The sequence below is a fragment of the Sphaerodactylus townsendi genome, linkage group LG10 (assembly GCF_021028975.2).
Source record: "Sphaerodactylus townsendi isolate TG3544 linkage group LG10, MPM_Stown_v2.3, whole genome shotgun sequence".
In the NCBI taxonomy this organism is placed as follows: Eukaryota; Metazoa; Chordata; class Lepidosauria; order Squamata; family Sphaerodactylidae; genus Sphaerodactylus; species Sphaerodactylus townsendi.
Genome location: NC_059434.1, coordinates 88,419,074 through 88,437,892, shown reverse-complemented (window position 1 = coordinate 88,437,892; position 18,819 = coordinate 88,419,074). Strand labels below are relative to the sequence as shown.

The following is an 18,819-nucleotide window of genomic DNA, read 5'->3' as shown; positions in this document are numbered from 1 at the left end:
AAATACCTCTGGTCCAGTTAGCCCAGCGGGGAGAATAGGAGCCCTTCCACACCGCCAGCTCCTCCCCACCCCACCCCTCCCCCCATGCAATTGACAATCATCTAGCCAGGTACAGGTGCCTCCCCCCCTCCCCTGGCAACTCAATGCCAGTCAGTACATTATGCTTGCATGCACACAGTTATGCAGAACGAATGGCACTACCAACCGCAGCGTCAAATGGCCAAGAGACGGGTTTATGTGGAACTCAAAATCTACTTGAGAGAAGCACGGTGACCAGGGGCAGTGGAGATGGGGTTCCAGAATCTGGCTAAAGTGATTTGACACCCATAAAGCATGAGAGATTCAGCCACCGGAGAGCCACAAATTTTGTGGGCATTATGAAGGGCCAATTATGAAGCGTGGTCTCTCCCCGCCCCCCACACGTACAAGTAGTCGTGTGCTTTGGAGTGGGCGAGGCAGCTTAGGTAGGCCCGACCTGCTTGAGCTTCTGGGGGAATGAGCTCAGTGTCAAATTGACCCGCAGACAGATGGGGCTGCCCTGTGTGGAACCCCCCCCCCCCCCCCGTCCGTTCCCCCCCCCCCGCCCCGGTGCATGAGCCAGGCACCGGCAGCTTCTGGACTCACCTGGCTGGTTCTTTCAAGCGACATTAACATCGTCTTTTGTTTTTCTAGCTGTGGAAAGCGCAAAAAATAAAACAGGTAACACAATTTTTGCTTTTGCTCTTCCTGTTGCTGCTGCTGCGTCTTCCGCGTCCCAGTTTTTGCATCTCTTAAAACATCACGCTAATAATTACGCTTTCCTCCTGTGCTGTTTTCAGATTTCTGCAGTCCAACCCTTATCGCTTTGTTCGTTGGATGTCCCGCCCTCTCGATTGAGAAAGTTGGACTATAAATAACAGAAAATAAAACAAATAAATATCGTATTTAAAACTTTATGCCTGTTCCAGATTAATGAAATCCTAAATCGGCTGCATTGACTCCCTAGAATGATAATCCGTCTTGAGTCCCAGGGAGAAAGGAGGACTAGCGATGATGTCCATAAAAGTTGTTGTTTTTTGCCTTCTTCTGGAAGTTGCAAGCGCAGCTTTTTGTAATCTCAGTGGAAGGTGAAGAAGTGCTCCCCTGGGGGCCTCCTTTGGTGCTCTCCTGGCCGAGGGCCACATCACACGTTTTGGGGGAAAAGGCGGGGCATGAATGAAGTCAGTGAATAATCTCCAAGTAAGATCCGGCAGGGAACTAGAGCCAGGTCTCGGCACTGCCCGTGTTCCTGCTCCTGACTGGCTCTGTGGCCCTGGAGCGTGTCTGGAGGGTTTGGCTCCGTGGCCCGTGGCTCACCCTGTCTGTGTCCTGCTCCCTCTGCAGGCCATCATCCACCCGGACACCAACCAGAAGATCTTCATGCCTTTCCGGATGTCAGGTACGGCTCAGGGCCCTCCGATGACTGTGCTGAGCCCAGCCGGCCTTTTGCGGTGCTTCTCCCTGCTGCTTCTCCATCCTCTGAGTGCCACGGGGCTCTGTTCCGGCCAGTGGCCGTTTGACTCCGTACCTGGAACTAGCCCTAGGACAGTGATGGCAAACCTTTTCGAGACCAAGTGCCCAAATTGCAACCCAAAACCCACTTATTTATCGCAAAGTGCCAACGTGGCAATTTAACCTGAATGCTGAGGTTTTAGTCCAGTGTGCACCCGCCGCTCTGCCCTGCCCTGCTCCAGCACCTCCACCCCACACCTCTGCCTCTGCCCCACCTGCTCAAGCAGAGGCCAGCCTGCTCTAGCCTCCAGCAAGTCCTGCGTGCACCACTCTGCGCCTCTCTAGCATCGTCGCCTCCTCTGTCCCCCCTCAGGCATCAGCCACCCAGAGCACAGGCACCAGGCCCGCCAGCCCTCCCTGCTTGCCGCGGGGCGTTGTGCCCAGTGGCCCAGGTCAGCCTAGATGTGTGTGTGTGTGAGGGGGGTGATTCCCCCCCCCCACGATGAACTCTGTGCACGCGTGCCCACAGAGAGGGCTCTGAGTGCCACCTCAGGTTCGCCATCACTGCCCTAGGAAGTGCTTTTTGACTAGGAAAAGGTGCATAGAACACAAGCAGGCCCTCTTTTGCTTGGAGCCACCCAAGCAAGAAGGCCTTGAAACTGGGGGAATGGAGCCTCAGGGCGGCACGTGCACAGAGTCCTTGCAGCCCGGCCTGGCCCCTTCGAGGCAGGGTGTCAGCACAGTCCTTTTCAGCAGCTGTGGCCTCTCCAGGGGTTGGCAGTGTAACCAGAGTTTTCCAGCCAGTCTTGTGCAGGACCCTGGTTATGTGCCTGACACCATGAAGAGGTCATTGTGTGAGGCTGCCAACTCTGGGTTGGGAAATTCCTGGGGGGTGGAGCCTAGAGCAGGAACAGTTTGAGGGTGGGAGATTAGCAGGGGCTTGAAACCACTGAATCTGCCCCGTGAAGCTGCCAGTCTCTCCAGGGAATTGGTCTCCGTCGTCTGGGAAACCGCTTCAATTCCAGGAGATCTCCAGGCCCCACCTGGAGGCTGGCACCCCTGCCCACATGGCAGCCGTGTTCCTCTGCCACAGCATTTGTGCTGCTCAGCTGAGCGGTGCCCTGGCCCAGGGGCCAGCTCTGCCTGTTAGCCCAATGGCCACCCCAGAGCGTCCAAGGGTTGGGGGCCTGACCTCTTTCCCCTCGTGCAGCGCAAGGTCTCTTGTGGGGTCCTCACTGCCTTTGCTGCTCCTCCCCCACTTCCCCTGTGGCCCACCCCTCCGTCCAAAGGAGCCGGTTGCCCTCCTGAGTGCATCTCTCTGTGGGCTCCGTCGAGAGGCGGTCGAGTGGGGGACTGGGCTGCTGCCGTCTCTAGCCCCACACAGGACTCCTCAGGACTCCTCAGCAAAGTCCAGCATGGCGTGATCTCTTGGTTCAGTGTGGTTCAGTGTGGCCTTTTTATCAGGACCCGGCTGGATGGGAACCACAACCCTTTGTGACGTGATGGGTCAACTTGGGAGGTGACCCCTCCTAGGGACCATGTGTTTTTTCTCCAGGTTCTTCAACACACACACACACACACACCCCGCATTACGCAGCTTCACTGGGACTCTTTGCCATTGGGCTCAAATGTTGCTGCCCTGTTTTGTAATTTCCTTGCTGATTGGCAGAAGAGCTTTGTTTTGCTAGGAATCTTGGCGATTGGATTCAGGTGCGATCGTGCTGGCATAGTTTGTAATCAACTTACTGATCAACTGAACGCTTCTCTCATACTTGCAACCCACCTGAAGGGACAATCAAGTGTGTTTTCTTTCTTTTCCCCCCACAGGTTACATTCCTTTTGGAACACCCATAGTAAGTATCTGAGCATCTCTTCACAATCTTCCTCTCATGTAACAATAAGGTGCATTTTTGTCACTTGCTCAGCACTTTCCCACTCCTGCTCCACTTCACACAATTCAGGGCTTCGTTGAGTGCAAAGGTGCCTTCGTAGATGTTAAGAGCTTCCGTTCTTGTTGCCTGTACCTGTGAAGCTGATTCTTGGCTGCTGGGGTGGGGCGGCAGAGAGATTTAGCGAACTTCTGGTGTTCAGGGCAGTCTAGCTTTGCAAGATTTCACCTGGTGCTCCAGAGACCAGGACCAGGAGTAGTGGATTCAAGGTGCAGGAAAAGAGGTTCCACCTAAACATTAGGAAAAACTTCCTGACCGTCAGGGCTGTCCGACAGTGGAATTCACTGCCTCGGAGAGTGGTGGAGTCTCCTCCTTTGGAGGTTTTTAAACAGGGGCTGGATGATCATATGTCGGTAGTGCTTTGATTGTGTGTTTTTGCATGGCAGGGGTTGGACTTGATGGCCCTGGGGGTCTCTTCCAACTCTATGATTCCCAGTCAACGGCCCTTACATGAATCACGTTTCGGCTCTATGCTCTGCCTACCTCAGTGACACCCCGAACCTTAACTCCTGGCAGTCTGCCTTTGGAGAGGGGTCAGGCGTTGGGGGCTCTTCCTCTCCTCCCCACCCCCTCCCCTCCCAAGTCCTGCTCACACTTGGGTCCAGAGGAGGCCCCGTTGCTGGAGGCATATGGCCTCTCCCGGACTAATGCCTGGAGGCGGGGTGGGGGCGGGTGGGGGGTGGCCTGGTTCCCAGCACAAAGCGGGGAAAGGGGTCCTTATTTATGTTTAACATTTGGGTGGGAATCTGTAATTAGCTGTGGAAAAAGTTAAACACAAATTGGAGTTAGCAATCAGGTTGACACCAAAGTCGGCCTGGATCCAGATCTGTCAGAGGAGCTGAGAGCTGTCAGCAGAGCGCCTTTTGCTCGCTGCAAATGATAAACTGGAAGCTCTTGTCTTGAGGAAGAAAAAAAAAACGATCTTCAAATGTTACATTTTAATTTTAACATTTATGCCAATTGATCTGTGAAATGGAGTGACATAATTGGCAGTCTGCTCCCTCCAGCTGAATCTGGAACGGAGTGTACTGCGATGGGTGGGGGGGGGAGAGAAGGTGGCTGCCGGGGGACTCCTGCCTGCCTCTCAGTGGCTACTTTGGCCTTCACTGCAGGGCCTGTGGGGAGGCCTGGGCCACCTTCCCTAGAGAAGAGGGCTGGAGGCTCCCGTCGGTCTAGCATAATGGGGCTTTGGCTGCCTCTGTGTGGTCGACTCTGCCTCCTGCAACAGCCATTTTGTGGCTGCATCAGAATCCCAAAGGTGCCCACGGGCTAGGAAAAAAGGGGGCCAGACTGAGCAGGAACGCTGCTTGCTGGCGGCCCATCTGGGCAGAGGGGAAGGGGCCTGGCCCAGTCCTGCCTCCACTCAGCTTGGCACGGAGCTGGGCTGCTTCAACCAGAGGCAGTCGGTCGGTCGGTGTGTGGGAGGCCCAGCTGCCTTGCAGGCCTTCAAGGAGGCCAGAGGCCTCTGCTGCACCGGGAAGACCCGAGCCTCGGTGAGGACAGTCCAGCACATCTTCCGAAATGCTCCTTGTGATCTGGAAGGAGAGCAGCTGGCCTGGCCCCCTCCCCTGTTCGCAGGACGCTCATGCATTGAACAGATACGGGACAGGCCAGAGGAGGCGTTCCCTGGGATGAAGGGGCAGTGGGGGGGGGGGGGCTCTACCAGCCGCATTCCTGCCTGTCTTCCTTTGCCACAAGCAGGCATGGGGTGGCCCACAGTGCCCACAGTGTTTGTTATCCTCCACTCCCTGTGCCAGGGCAGGGCCAGGCGGGCACTCTGCATCTGCGCAGAGGCTCCTGACACTTGAGCAGTGCAGCCATTTCTGGAGGTTTGGATTTTTCTCCCGTTTGTTTTCTTCTTTAGGTTTTTTTTCCTGCTGCCAGTAATTAGCTGTATGTTCTTTGGCAGACTCCTGCCCATATGGAGAGCTTGCATTAAATGTGCCTCTTGCAGGCTGGTGGCGCCTCCCCCCTCCCCCCCCCAAGAGGAAAAGGCAGCTGCCTCCACTTCACCCACAGCCCACCCCTCTTCCCCGAAATCCTCTGTTGTCCCATGAAGCCCCCCCACCCCACCCCACCCAGGGTCTTGAATGGGGAAAATGCCAGGAAGGGAGGGATGTTTGCAGCCCCCCCCCCCCGATGATTTTGCAGCTCCCCTCTCCTCTGGGGCTCAAGAAGGGCAGCAGCAGCAGGGGGGGGGGCTCCCTGTCCAGATCCTGCCAGTTGTTAGCAGAAGGAGGTTTCATGTCCCCTCCTCTTGGGCGTGAGGCAGGATTGTGGGGGCTGCGCGAGGGCAAGAAGAAGGGCTTCTGGCCACGGAGAGCGGCCTTCCTTTTGCAGCTGGAGTAGCCCCATATGCCAGGCTCCCCCCCCCCCCCGTCAGGGGTAAGGCGGGGTGCCTGCATCACATTCAGATGGAAACAGGTGGGGTCAGCAGCAGGGCATTTGGAGAGGGACCACTCGGTCTCTTCCCTACGGGCAGGGCAAAGCCACTGGATCCCAGACCCCCGCACTCATGAGCACTGGCCACACGTTTGCCTCCTTTGGGTGGGAGGGGAGGGGGGATCTTCTCAGAGTGGTCGCCTGGAGAGAGCAGCCCCTCCGCACAGACGGGCTGGGGAGCCTCAGGGGCTGTGGGCAGGAGGGCGTGCATCGCTCTGCATGGTCGCTACTGAAGGCCTGAGCTTGCAGTGGAAGTTTTTCCTCCACTATCCCAAGAACAACCTGAGGAGAGGGCCCAACGAGAGGAGACTGTCCTGGCTGGTCCTGATCCCAGCACATGATGATGATGAGGAGGAGGAGGAGGAGGAGGAGTTTGGATTTATATCCCCCCTTTCTCTCCTGCAGGAGACTCAAAGGGGCTTACAATCTCCTTGCCCTTCCCCCCTCACAACAAACACCCTGTGAGGTGGGTGGGGCTGAGAGAGCTCTGAGAAGCTGTGACTAGCCCAAGGTCACCCAGCTGGCGTGTGTGGGAGTGCACAGGCTAATCTGAATTCCCCAGATAAGCCTCCACAGCTCAGGCGGCAGAGCTGGGAATCAAAACCGGTTCCTCCAGATTAGATACACGAGCTCTTAACCTCCTACGCCACTGCTGCTCTGATGGGGCTCTTGTCTCAGGAGAACGACAGGCGGGTAAAGAGATCCAACGGGGTGGGGGCCTTTCCTTTCCTCTGGGCTTCTGGCTTGTGGCTGGTGCTGACCACCAATAAATAACCCCCCTCCTCATGAGCAGCTCCCTCCGAGGATGCAGGTGCTGCTTGAGGCGTGCCAGGTACAGGACTCCTCCTTCCTTGTTTCTGAAGCTTTGGTGGTCTTTTGCTTTTAAAACTATTTGTGCGTTCACTTGCTTTTTTGCTTTGCTCACAGAGACTCCAGGCAGATATAGTGCAGTCAGACAGCATAAGTTGTCTATCAAGCAATGCGACAGGACAAAGATGACAGAATTAGGAAGCTAAGGAAACAAAAACCGCCAAACGCTCGAAATACCATAAGACAGAAAGTGGATTGCAAAGGTAGAAAAAATGCAGTCAGCGTGAGACGATGCATGCAAAGAACACTGCAACAGAATGAACTCCTATTTCTTCATAAAAGTGTCCCCCAACTACATTTCTAATCTCTTCAAACTTTTCAGTTTTACATAACCGTATGCAGTTACCCTTTCCACACTGCGTCTTTGCTCATGGCCGTTTTGATCTATTGCCGGTTGGCATAAGAAAATTAATGGGAACTTGGGGGAAGTTTTGCAAAAGCCGCAGGTGACACGTCAAGGCCAAGAGATGATGCAGAAAAAGTTTAGAAACTCAGAGCTGCGTAATATATAGCTACAATATTATATAATATCAGCATATTTTATCTTTTGATACCATAAGAACATAAGAACAAGCCAGCTGGATCAGACCAAAGTCCATCTAGTCCAGCTCTCTGCTACTCACAGTGGCCCACCAGGTGCCATTGGGAGCTCACATGCAGCATGTGAAAGCAATGGCCTTCTGCAGCTGTTGCTCCCGAGCACCTGGTCTGTTAAGGCATTTGCAATCTCAGATCAAAGAGGATCAAGATTGGTAGCCATAGATCGACTTCTCCTCCATGTAAAATCTTAGCCCAAGCCCCTTTTAAAGTTAATATCCAGGTTAGTGGCCATCATCGCACCTCCTGTGGCAGCATATTTCCAAAGTCAATTCAATCTACACGTTGCCATGCTGAAGAAGTGTTTCCTTTTATTAGTCCTAATTCTTCCCCAGCATTTTCAATGGATGCCCCCCCTGGTTCTAGTATTATTGTGAGAAAGAGAGAAAAATTCCTCTCTCTGTCAACATTTTCTACCCCATGTATAATTTTATAGACTTCAATCATATCCCCCCCCCTCAGATCGTCTCCTCTCCAAACTAAAGAGTCCCATAAGCACAGCTGCAGCCTCTCCCCTCATAAGGAAGTTGTGCCTCCAGTCCTTCATAAGAATTCATCTCATTGTTGTCTCCTTCTCTGCACTTTTTCTATCTCCTCAAAGTATAAGTATACACACTTTATTTTTTTAAGTTAAAAGAAAGAAATCAGACTTATTCTTTGGTACAGAGGGAGGGCCAAAACATTTTACTTGCGTGTCCAGATTGCAGGGGGTGCCACGCCCTGAACCCCAGCAACGTGGGAGGGATACCTGTGCAGCTTTATCCCAGTTGTTTATTTTTCTCTGAAGCCTTCCTCTTCCTCTTCCAGGTTGTTGGTCTTCTCTTGCCAAATCAGACACTGACGTCCACCGTCATCTGGCAGGTGAGTCTTCTGTGCCCATTGGAAAAACCTAGCTTCTGCTCTCGCTGCTTTGTGGTGGCGGCAGGGAGCAACGCCCGGCTCTCCTGGGAAGCTTGTCCATTTCCACTAGACGTTGGGTGACTTTCTTCAGATCTGGTCTAGTGTGAGTAGTGCCCTCAGCTGGTGAGGCACCTGGGGCCTCTGCCTTCAGGTGCGCTGTCTGCCTGCAGAATGGCTCCCTGGATGATGGGCACGACCTGGTTTGGGGCTTACTAGCAGTTTAGAGAAGCTGTGGCGGCTGCTGCCGCTGCTGCTGCCGCTGCTGCTGCTGCTGCCGCTGCCGCTGCCCGTGTCTATCAGAATGCAGAGTGAACATATCATGTCCAGAAAGCAGGACTAGGAGGCTGGCCGGCCGGCGGGGCTCTCTCTTTCTCCTCAGCCTGCTGAAGTGCTGGATGAACCCCGGCTCCAAACTGCAGCTGCCCTTGCAAGGGAGGCGTGGGCCTTGTGGGCGCCCAGTGTGTGGTCCTGCATCATGGAAGTGGTGCACTCAAGAGCTGTTGCTGGGAGGGATTATCGCGAGTGGCAAAGTTAGAGCACTGCCGGGAAGAGGCCCCACAGCCCTCAGCCACTGCAAAGGGGCTCTTGCCTCTATCCACGAACCACCAGGGCTGTTCCTGCTCTCTGTCTGTCTGTCTGTCTCTCTCTTTCTCTCTGCCTGGGGCAGCTCCCCTTTGAATCAGTTTCCCTTTAATTCTGGCTTTGGAGATGGGCTCACTGCTGGTGCAGGAGATATTCTGCCAAACAACTGGAGATCTTGAAGGAAAGGCCCACGGCCCCTCTGGGAGCAGACTGCCTCCCGAGCTCTGTAATCCATAGGAAGACTTCCCCTCCCTGTAGAAGCCTGAAGCCCGCCTTCAGCTGTGTTGCCTGCCCTGTTGCTGAGACCCAGGAATCTCACCAAGTGTCTGCAGTGACAGAGCCACACGGAGCAGGAGTTCAAGTGTCTGGCACAGAATTCATGAGAAGCTGAGTTTCCATTTTAGATTGTCTGTTTCTGGCCATAGGGGTGGTGAAGGGAAGCTGCGTGGCTGGGGAACCCTCCAAACTCATGGAGTCAAACTACTTTGCCACTCCCTCAGTGAGAGTGCTGAAGATGGCTGAATGGCTCGCCAGAAGCCCCGCCTCTGAGAGGCCTGAGGCAAGCCCTCCGCCAGGACAAAGACAAACCCTCACACACACAAAATCCTTCCTGCTCCCTCAAAAAGCAAACACACAAGCCCTCTAAAAAGGCACACAATTAAAAACTTGACCTTAAGAACGCCCCCAAAGAAGCACAGCTCACCATTTGCTTTCTGCCGGCTGCTTTTCTGCTTCCTCACAGAGTTCAGGGCGCGTCAGAGCAGTTCTAGACCGGGCTGGATGGCTGCGCTCCGGGTCCCTCAGTACTTTCCAGTATTGTTCATGAAGAGGCCCAAGCAGAATGAATGGCCCAACCTAAGGGCGTAATTACCTACGTGAAGGGCATTTCTTCCCCTGTCTAGTTCAAGCAGGTGTCAAGGTGTGGATGCTTTTCAAGGTCTCTGTCTTGGGAAGCTTCCAGAGCACTTAGTGGTCTGCTGTGTGTGTGTGTGGGGAGTCCTCCACTCAAGGTTGTGCCACGTTCGGCCCTGACTATTAAGTTTTGCTGAGGTTCTGTCTTTGCTTCCAAATGCCAGAGAAGGTGCAGGTCTGGTGAGGAGGGCCGAGACCTTCTCTCAGCTGTGATCCTGCCTCTGCCTCCCCCCCTCCTGCTGCGCCCCCGCCAAGGTCCTCTCTGCTCTCCCGCTGACTTCTCTCCGTCTCTGTCTCTCTTCTCTCCTTTCTGCCTCGCTTCCCAGGTTCTGCCCGGCAGCTGGACAGGAGCAGAGCAGCCCCGTGCCAGTGCAGGGACAGGTTTTAGGCAGCCCAGGTCATGTCAGGGCCCAGGCCGAGGTAAGCGCCAACGGAGCAGGCTCAGCGGGACCAGCAAGCCCTCCTCCCCCGGACAGGGCCCCTGGATGCTGGGAGTGCAGGCCCACCTCTGCCCTCTTCCTCTCCACAAATCTTTGCCTTCCCCACAAGGCCTTCCAGAAAGGAAACTGGGGCCCATGCAGGGCTGTTGTCCTTCCGGCTTGTGCAGCGGTGCTCTGCCAAGTGGTGGGCCCCCAGTGAAGGTTGGTCGGATGGGAGCTGCATCTCCTGGGGAGGCAGAACCTCAGAGCCCCCGGCCAGCCGTCCTTCTGCAGAGCTGGAGGGTGCGCAGAAGAGCCACCTTTCTGCGGGCGTTCAGCTCACCTTTCTGGCAGTCCGGCCCCATGGAGTCAGAGTCTCTTCTGTGTTTCCGCTGGGGATGGGGACGTGCCCTGGGTGGGAGGCTGTGCTGCTGGACGGTCGGTGGCTAACTTCTCTGGGACTTGGGAGTAGAGGCTGGTTGGGGTAGAAAGGCCGGCACCGTCAGACGCAGCTCCTGTCCAGCTGGGTGGCAGCGGGGGGGGGGGGGGGGTCTCACTGGAAGCTTCTGTTCGAGTTCAAAGCCTTGGGGGAGCTTAGAGTTAGCTGCTTTTGCCTGAGGCTGCCCCGCCCACAGATGCACATAGCAGCTGACAGCCACACTCCCCTATGTCTTTTTTGCGTAACAAAAGTCCGCCACGCGCTCTTGTGTGTTGGGGCCTGGCCGATGCTGCCACCTCTCTGCCCCTTGGCCACCGCTGCCTCCTGCTCTCTTCTGCGGCCTCTCCAGCCAGCTTCCCTTTCCCGTAAGCCAGGCAGGGCGCACTGGCACTGGTAGGTGGCACAAGGGAGTGCCCTGCAGTCCCAGCACAGGATGCCAGGAAAGGGAGGGGCTGGGGAGCAAGATGTCCCCCTCTGCCCCCTGTGCCTGCAGGGTGTTGTCTGGCATGGGTGGCGAAGCTCCCCTTCCCAGTGGGAGGCAGAGTTGGGAGAGTCGCTTCCCAGAGTGTTCGCAACACCTCTTCCTTTGCAGCTGCGCTTTGTTCTGGCTGCCTCCCGCTCCTCCCACCCCAAGATCCCACCTCTCTTCAGACTGGGATGAAGATTGCCTCGCCTGCGTCTCTCCCCACTCCCCTTTTTTGTCTTCTGTCATGTCTCTGGTGGTTGAATTCTAGGAGCCACAATGCCTGTGTCAACTATGCAAACCGAAATGCAACAAAGGTGAGTGGACACCACACTTGAACCCGGCCTCTTCTTCTCCTGGGCAGGCCGGGCAGCCTCGGGAGCCGGGTCTCTTCCTCCTGGGCGGGGGCGGGGTGGTGCTGGGCATTTGATTGGGCTGGCCAGAATATGGCTCAGTTGGCCCAGGCACAAGTGGGAAGGTCCCAAGGATGCCTTGGTCTTGCGTTGGGGCCTCTCGTGCCATTGCCGTGCTGGCACCACCCCTGGCGCTTCCTCTCCCTGCCTCTGCTGCAGCACAGCGCCCCCCCCCCTCAGGCCTGGAGGCATTCCTGCACCTCAGCTCCTGTCCCTGTGCAGCCCCTGGCTGGCGTTAGGTCGGTCCTGGGCCCGGTGTTTTGCCTCTCCCGTTCCAGACCCCCTCTTGAAAGAGGGGCGGAGGGTCCCTGTCAGGGGCTGAGGGGGCACCTGCTGGTTGAAGTCACCAGCTCCGGCCTCAGTCGTCCAGCCCCGTAGGCGGCTGTGTTGTTTAGGAGGTTCAGGCTGCCGTTCCCCGGGGGAGGGGCCTGACATCGGCTTGGGGTGGCATCCTGGGATTTTTGGTGGGGTGGGTGCTGCCTGGCAGCCCATCCAGTTTTGTTTTCTCCTAATAACTGGAATGTGGAGCTGAGCTGACGTGTTCTGGGCTAACATTTTCCTTTCCTTTCCGAAGCCTTCCTCGACATCCAAGTTTGTCCAGGGCTACTTGGGAGCCGTCCTCAGTGCCGTCTCCATCGCAGTGGGTAACGCTTCATGTCCCCCCCTTTCTTTTGCTTCCATCAATCTGTGCTTCGAATCCTTCTTGCTGACAGGGGCGTCTTTCCCCCTGGGCCTGGCCCAGCAAACGGGCTCTGTGGGTGCTCAGACAGCCCTGCCAGGCGCAGCAGGCTGAGTGGGAAATAGTTCTGACCTTGGCTGGGTCAGAAAGGCCCTTTGCTGTCAACGTGCCATTTCTCTCGGGACCGCTGATCCCAAGGCGTGTGGATCTTGTGCTGGAGAGAGGCTGGGGATTGACTTTTCCAAGAAGGTGTTTCCTCCACGTCTCCTGGTACCCAACATGGGGGAGAGGCCGCCTTGGTCTTTGCTCAGCAGACAGGGAGGCCGTGGGCCGCCTCGTTATAGGCTCTTTGGGCAAGTAGCAGTCACTCGCCTCCCAGGGTGAGCCCATTAGGGCTGGACGACCGGCAAGCGTGGGCCCTTCCCTCACCCTGCAGAGGTCTGCCCAAACCTGCCGTTAATTAAAACCAGTGGCTCCTGCTCGGTGCTCACAGCCTGTTGTCGCCCATGAGGCGGCTCTGAGATCGGGCTTGACGGACAGCTGAAAGGCCCCCAAAACACAACGATGCTGCAAGGGAGCTGAAGGGGCAAGGAGGGCCAGCTAGGAAGCCGCCTGTCTCCTCCCCGGCCGCTGGCTGAGATCCTGCCCAGCTGCAGCGTCTCTCCTCTGCTCCTGCAAGCAGCACACGTGAGGCAAGACACGACAGGGGGGAGGGGAGGGACATGATAGACGTGGATAAGATGATGCGCAGGGTGGAGAGGGTTGGAGGCAGAGCTTCCCCGCTTGACCTGTCCTGGCTGCTGGGCATCTGTCCAGGCCGGGAATGTCACCTCTGGGGCTGTCCTGGGCCCCACTGTGTAGCCCCCTCCCCTTCCTGCAGGGCTTGGGAGTGTGTGCAGGAGCAGCTGCCTGAGATGGGCCAAGGGAACACTGAGCACCACCAGGTCCGAATTCTGTCCATCGTGCTCCCCTGACTTGCCCCTCTGGACTCAGTAGGAACCAGCTGATCTTGTGCTCCACGCCCCGTTCCAAGAGCTCAGTGAAATGAGTACTGGATGCGCAACAATTGTGCGTTGTTCTACTGAAACACCCCGTGACTTAGTTTCAGAGGTTAGCCATGTTGGTCTGCAGTAGAAGAGCCAGGTTCGAGTCCAGGAGCCCCTCAATCACGGTTTTGAAGCGGGTGTTTGTGAGCTTTCTGGTCCCTCCATATAACTTCTTCTCAGGACAGGAGGGATCCTGGGGACGGTTATGAGAGCCAAAGGAAGGGGAAGCTGGCAGTAGAGCTGCTGAGGAAAGAGCTACCTGGCCGGAGACAGAGAAGGCTTCGGAGCGACCCAGGCAGGGGCTTGTAGGGGAGCCACCACCACCCCTCCAGAGTGCTCTCCTGCTCGGGCAGCCACTTGCTCCGTGGAGAGGGGCTCCCGTTCTCTCCGTTCATTCTCAGCAGCTGCTCTGTGAAGATCGCTCCTGGCTTTCTGGGAGTTTTTTTTCATCTCATCAGCCTCAGATTTCCTCTTGTTTGGAGATTCAGGTTGCCTTCCAGGATGTCTCAGGAGGCATCATTTAAAACACACTCCTCTTGCAAGGCAAAAATGGTTAGCCCTGAGGAGCGTCCCTTGCGCTTGATCTGCCTGGGAGGGAGAGAGAGAGAGAGAGAGAGAGGCCCAGTGCAGCTGCCATCAAACCAGGTGACCAGTGGACCCTCAAGGCCCGCAGCGGCCGGGCTTCCCCTGTCACAGTAGCCCCAGCCCCCCGCCCCTCCGCTGAGAGCAGGGCTGGCCCCGGAGCCACATCTGCAGGGCCCCCAAACTCCACTACTCCGACCTGGTCAAGGAGCACCCAGAAGCGGGTGGTGGACGCTGCCCCTTCTTTAAGCAGCCTTCCTGGCTTTTGTTAATTGACTTCCTGCTGTTTTGGGGGTCTCCTCCCCCCCTGTGGTTTTCCACCAGCCTCTTCTCTCCGTCCGCTCCCCCCGCCCACTCACACACAGTGACACCACTTTTCACCCTCCTGTCTAGGTGAAGGGGCCCCCGTGGCTCTGCCTCATGCCGGCTCCCTCTCCTTGATAATTGTTTGTGAGCAGAGTGCTGCGGCGGCATTGACAGCTTGTGAATTTGCTGCCATCGTCCGTAATCAGTTAGCGAGAGGAACCGGGCGGCCAGCCGCTGCCCTCGGCTCTCTTGGCCGCTCAGCCCTGGAGGGAGCGCTTGGGCCTGGGCTGCAGAGGCCGGCTGGATGCTCCTTCCTACTTAGGAGCTTCCAGAAATGGAACAGTTAGGGCAGGGGTTTGCAACCTGCGGCTCTCCAGAGGTTCATGGACTACATAAGAACAAGCCAGCTGGATCAGACCAGAGTCCATCTAGTCCAGCTCTCTGCTACTCGCAGTGGCCCACCAGGTGCCTTTGGGAGATCACATGCAGGATGTGAAAGCAATGGCCTTCTGCGGCTGTTGCTCCCGAGCACCTGGACTGTTAAGGCATTTGCAATCTGAGATCAAGGAGGATCAAGATTGGTAGCCATAGATCGACTTCTCCATAAATCTGTCCAAGCCCCTTTTAAAGCTATCCAGGTGAGTGGCCATCACCACCTCCTGTGGCAGCATATTCCAAACACCAATTGACCATGCTGGCAGGGGCTGGTGGGATTTGTAGTTCATGAACCTCTGGAGAGCCGCAGGTTGCAGACCTGTGAGTTAGGGGTACAGGTAGGCATGAAGTGAGATCACAGGGAGAGGCCCTTCTGACTATCCCACCTGCCAAAGATTCTGCTCTGAGCAAGTCACGAGAAAGGGCCAGTTCAGTGGCAGCCCCACAGTTGGGGAGAGGTGCCTGGCTCTCTCACATTTGATCTTTAGGACTGCGTTTGGTTAAGTTTACCAGCAGTCCGGAATTGTGATATTAAAGTTAGGTCTTTTGTGTATCCTGATATTCATTGGTTTATTAATATTGTTCTTTATTGAGTTTTATAATTGTTGGTTTATTTACATGTTAAGTCCCTTGAGTGCTGCAAGGTGGGAGGGAAACTGATAAACATTTTAAAGACATAAATCAAGGGAAGCCCACGGGCCGTTCTGTCTTACACGGTCCTGTCCCCAATTTGAAGGGACACTGTGAGCACGGAGATGCGTTGTAGGAAGCAAGCGAGAGGCCCGTCATCTCGGACTCACCGAGGCTCCCCTCCCCTCTGCTTCCTGTTCCCGCAGGTGGGCCTTAATGTTCTGATTCAGAGGGCAAACCAGTTCTCGCCGGCCACACGGCTCCTCCTCCAGCGTTTTGTGCCTTTCCCTGCTGTAGGTAAGAGAGCCAGAGCGCTCCTCTCTGCACCTGGGCCAGCAGTGGGCTCCTTCTCACCTTTATTGTGTGATTTAATTCTCCTTTCATGTGTCACAAACAGGTGAGGAAAATAGCAGCAGATGCAGCTCCAGAAAAAAAGGCGGAGCAATTCATGGACTGTAATTCCCATCAGCAGGGGCTGAGGGGAACTGTAGTCCACGAACATCTGAAGCACCAGAGTTGGACACCCCTGTCCTAACCTACCCCAACCCCTGATCATTATAGCTCTTGACTTTTGTGTGTGTGTGTGTGCGCACGCGCGTGTATGCGCACACGAACGGAAAACTATAAGATCTCCCGGGACCCTGGGGTGGGGGAGAGGAAGACAGAGCACAGGATCTTTCTTTTCTGAAGGTCAATAAATCATCCCTGTGGTGTTGGCTTGTCCTGGGATCACAAACTCCCAGCCAGTGCTGAATGTCTCTGGATCTGAAGCAAGACTCCCGTTCTGGCAGGTTCAGGGGGCAGCGGCCCAAATCGTGTCGTGTTTCCATAGCTGAGGCGCAGTCCCGGTCTCGGCAAACTGAGCCAGGGAAGGAAGGACGGTCTGTCTCTCAGCCTGTTCTGTTCTCCTGCCAAGGTGTCAAGAGAATAAGGTTAAGCGCGTGTCAGGATTGATTGAGGGCCCGTAATTAATTTGTTCAGCTCATCATTAATTCTCTCATTCTTCTTTGATTTGTGTACTGTGGTACTTAATTGCATGCCTGGACTCTGGCTAATTCCTGCTTTGTTGTTTGGAGGGCTGGAATCTATTGGATCAGAGTCCGGAGCAAGCCATTTAATTAAAGATCAGCTCCGTAGATTTGCTGGAAACCACTGTCTGCCAGAGTGGCCCACGTGTGGCTGCCTTAGGGTGAGATTTTGACGCTCCTTGGCCCAGGTGTATTCCTTATGGCAGCCATTGCTGCACCTGCCTTGGGCCCAGAACGTCAGCCTGAAGGAGGGTCTGGCCCTTGGCCAGTTCTGAGGGACCGTGGACCCTCCACGGGGAGAACAAGTTCAGAGAAGCAGGAATGAGGTGGTGAATCTGGCCTGCAAAAGCCCACGTGGATTTTTAAGCGTGGCATCCTGGTGTTCACGAGGCATATTCCCTGGATGGGTCCATGGAACGTTCTTCATGCCGAGCGTGAACTTGAGAAATTCCTTGCTACAAGACACCATGGTGGACGCGAGTTTAGGTTGTCTGAAAGGGAGTTGGACATGTTCATGGAGGAGGACAGGCCTATCAGCCCTGATGGATGAAGGAAACCTCCGTGGCCAAAGGACGGTGGGGGGGATGGTGCCTGGAGACAACTCCTCCTCATGCCCCCCCCTCACATTTGGGGGCGGGCCTCTGAGCCCTGCCCCCCGCCTCCATGCAGGCCGGCTTTCGAAAGCACGGAGGCTGGAGGCCACGGAGGCATGGCCCCCAAGGCCCCGCCCCCGACCTCCGTACTTTTGAAAGCACGGAGGCCGGGGTTGTGTGCGGCTGGGGTCCCCATAGACTTGGTGACCCCATGTCCCTATAGGCCAGTGGTGGCAGCGAACCTTTGGCACTCCAGATGTTATGGACTACAATTCCCATCAGCCCCTGCCAGCATGGCCAATTGACCATGCTGGCAGGGGCTGATGGGAATTGTAGTCCATAACATCTGGAGTGCCAAAGGTTCACCACCACAGCTATAGGCCTTACGCCTCTGCCTTAGGCTGGGAGGAGGCATGAACACCCCCCCGGCCCGCTCCCGATTTAATGCTACTTCGCTGAAGCAAAAGTGTCAGGGGTTGTGGGCCCAAACAATGCCAGTGCTACAGCCAAAGTGTCCCCGGGCTGGCCTGTTGGATTCCCTTCTGACAGGCTGCGTTTTCTCCTTCCTCTGCAGCCGGTGCCAATATCTGCAACGTCATCCTGATGAGACATTCAGAGCTGGAGGAAGGAATCCACGTCCTGGACAGCAACGGGGAAGTTGTCGGGTCTTCCAGAATTGCTGCCAAACATGTATGTGGCTGCAGGTTTCGTTTGTCTCCTCAGGTCCTGTGATGCCTTTGGCATGTGGATTGTCCAGGTGGCGCCCCTGGCCCCAAAGGGAAATGGTGCCTCATGCCTGTGCGACTTGCCCACAGGGTGGCCCTGGCTGGCAAATGGGGGCTCTCAGTCTTACGTCATTGGCTGCTTAGGAGCGCTTCTCTTTCCAAAAATTACATCTCGGCTCAGCAGGCTGCCCTTGCAGGTCAGAACTGCTGGGTTCTCTGTGCCCAGCTCTGGGGGCAGAACCCTTGGGATCAGGGCTGCTGACCTGGAGAGGCTGAGGGAGGGCTGTGGACCAGGTTTCCTGGGACCTGATGGAGCCGCCCCGTTCCCTTGATGGCAGGGCCTTTGCTTTTGTGAAGAGGGAGGAAATCTGGCTAGTCAAGTTGAGATCAGGGCTTTTAGTGTCTGTGAGTGAGTTTGGTGAATATCACAGAATTCAACAGCAGTGCAAACAAACATTTTGAAAACTGCTGAAGCCATGAAATATCAGAACACAGGAGGTGGGCAACAAAGTCAGTTCAATAAAAAGGTGGCACATACAAGGAATATTGCAAAACTACCGTCCCTTATTAAAGTGACTTCCTGCTTTCCTTCGTTTTGCTACAGTTCTCACCTCTTTACAAAAATCCCCTCCTGAAGATTTCTGTCCTGCACGTTCCACCGCATGGTAGTAGTGCAGGGGGCTTTCTGGACCCCCTTAGGCAGTCTGTTCTACGTGGTGGGAGCCACCACAGAGAATGTGTGAGGGGGAGCATCTGCCACCTGTTTGCAGGGCAGCACATTCAGAAAGCTTTGCTTGGGGGCACCACGCTGTCCTGGTGGGGCTTAGCAGGAGAGGTGGCCCTGCAGGTATTGTTGCCCGAGGGGAGCATGTGTTTGTGGCCAGTCACCCGTGTATTCTTCAGCCTTAGTCTCCTGAAGGCCCGAGCCTTGGTGTACGCAGGTCGCAGATTACTGCAGCATTTCCCCATAAGATAAGACGATCATTGTTTTTGAAGAGTTGGCTTTTATTAAATACACATGGAAAGACGGAAGGAAATTTAAAAGGCAGTTGGCAATCAGAAAATGGGTAAGTCATAATATAATGCTATAAATATCTGTTTTGGCAAGTCCGTATCAAACAATTACTAAAATCTTCTATGAAGATGCCCAGTTATGTCTCATTCACGGCTATTTCACGAGAGAGCCGCATAGATGCAGTGTGTTTCTGTAAAACACGAGAGATGGAAGGGCAGAGAAGGGGGAAAGAGAAGGCAAGAGAATACAAGGAGGGGGCTGCAGGGTCTGACAGGGAGAGTTTTGCTAAAGAGCTGGACTTGAGCAGAGGACTGGGGGAGGGGG

The 18,819-nt window shown here is 55.5% G+C and overlaps 1 protein-coding gene across 3 annotated transcripts in view; it reads left to right on the top strand.

Annotated features, from left to right (window-relative positions):
- SFXN5 (sideroflexin 5) overlaps window positions 1-18,819 on the top strand; it is a 79,132-nt gene that overhangs the window by 29,215 nt on the left and 31,098 nt on the right. For 2 of the 3 annotated variants that reach the window (XM_048508675.1, XM_048508676.1), the window contains 7 exons: window positions 1,363-1,417; window positions 3,298-3,323; window positions 8,136-8,189; window positions 11,301-11,360; window positions 12,031-12,096; window positions 15,341-15,431; window positions 17,330-17,445. In XM_048508675.1, the coding sequence (XP_048364632.1) occupies window positions 1,363-1,417; window positions 3,298-3,323; window positions 8,136-8,189; window positions 11,301-11,360; window positions 12,031-12,096; window positions 15,341-15,431; window positions 17,330-17,445 (468 nt within the window). Of the gene's footprint in view, window positions 1-672; window positions 700-1,362; window positions 1,418-3,297; window positions 3,324-8,135; window positions 8,190-11,300; window positions 11,361-12,030; window positions 12,097-15,340; window positions 15,432-17,329; window positions 17,446-18,819 lie in introns of all 3 variants that reach the window. The other variant, XM_048508674.1, reaches the window with a different exon arrangement.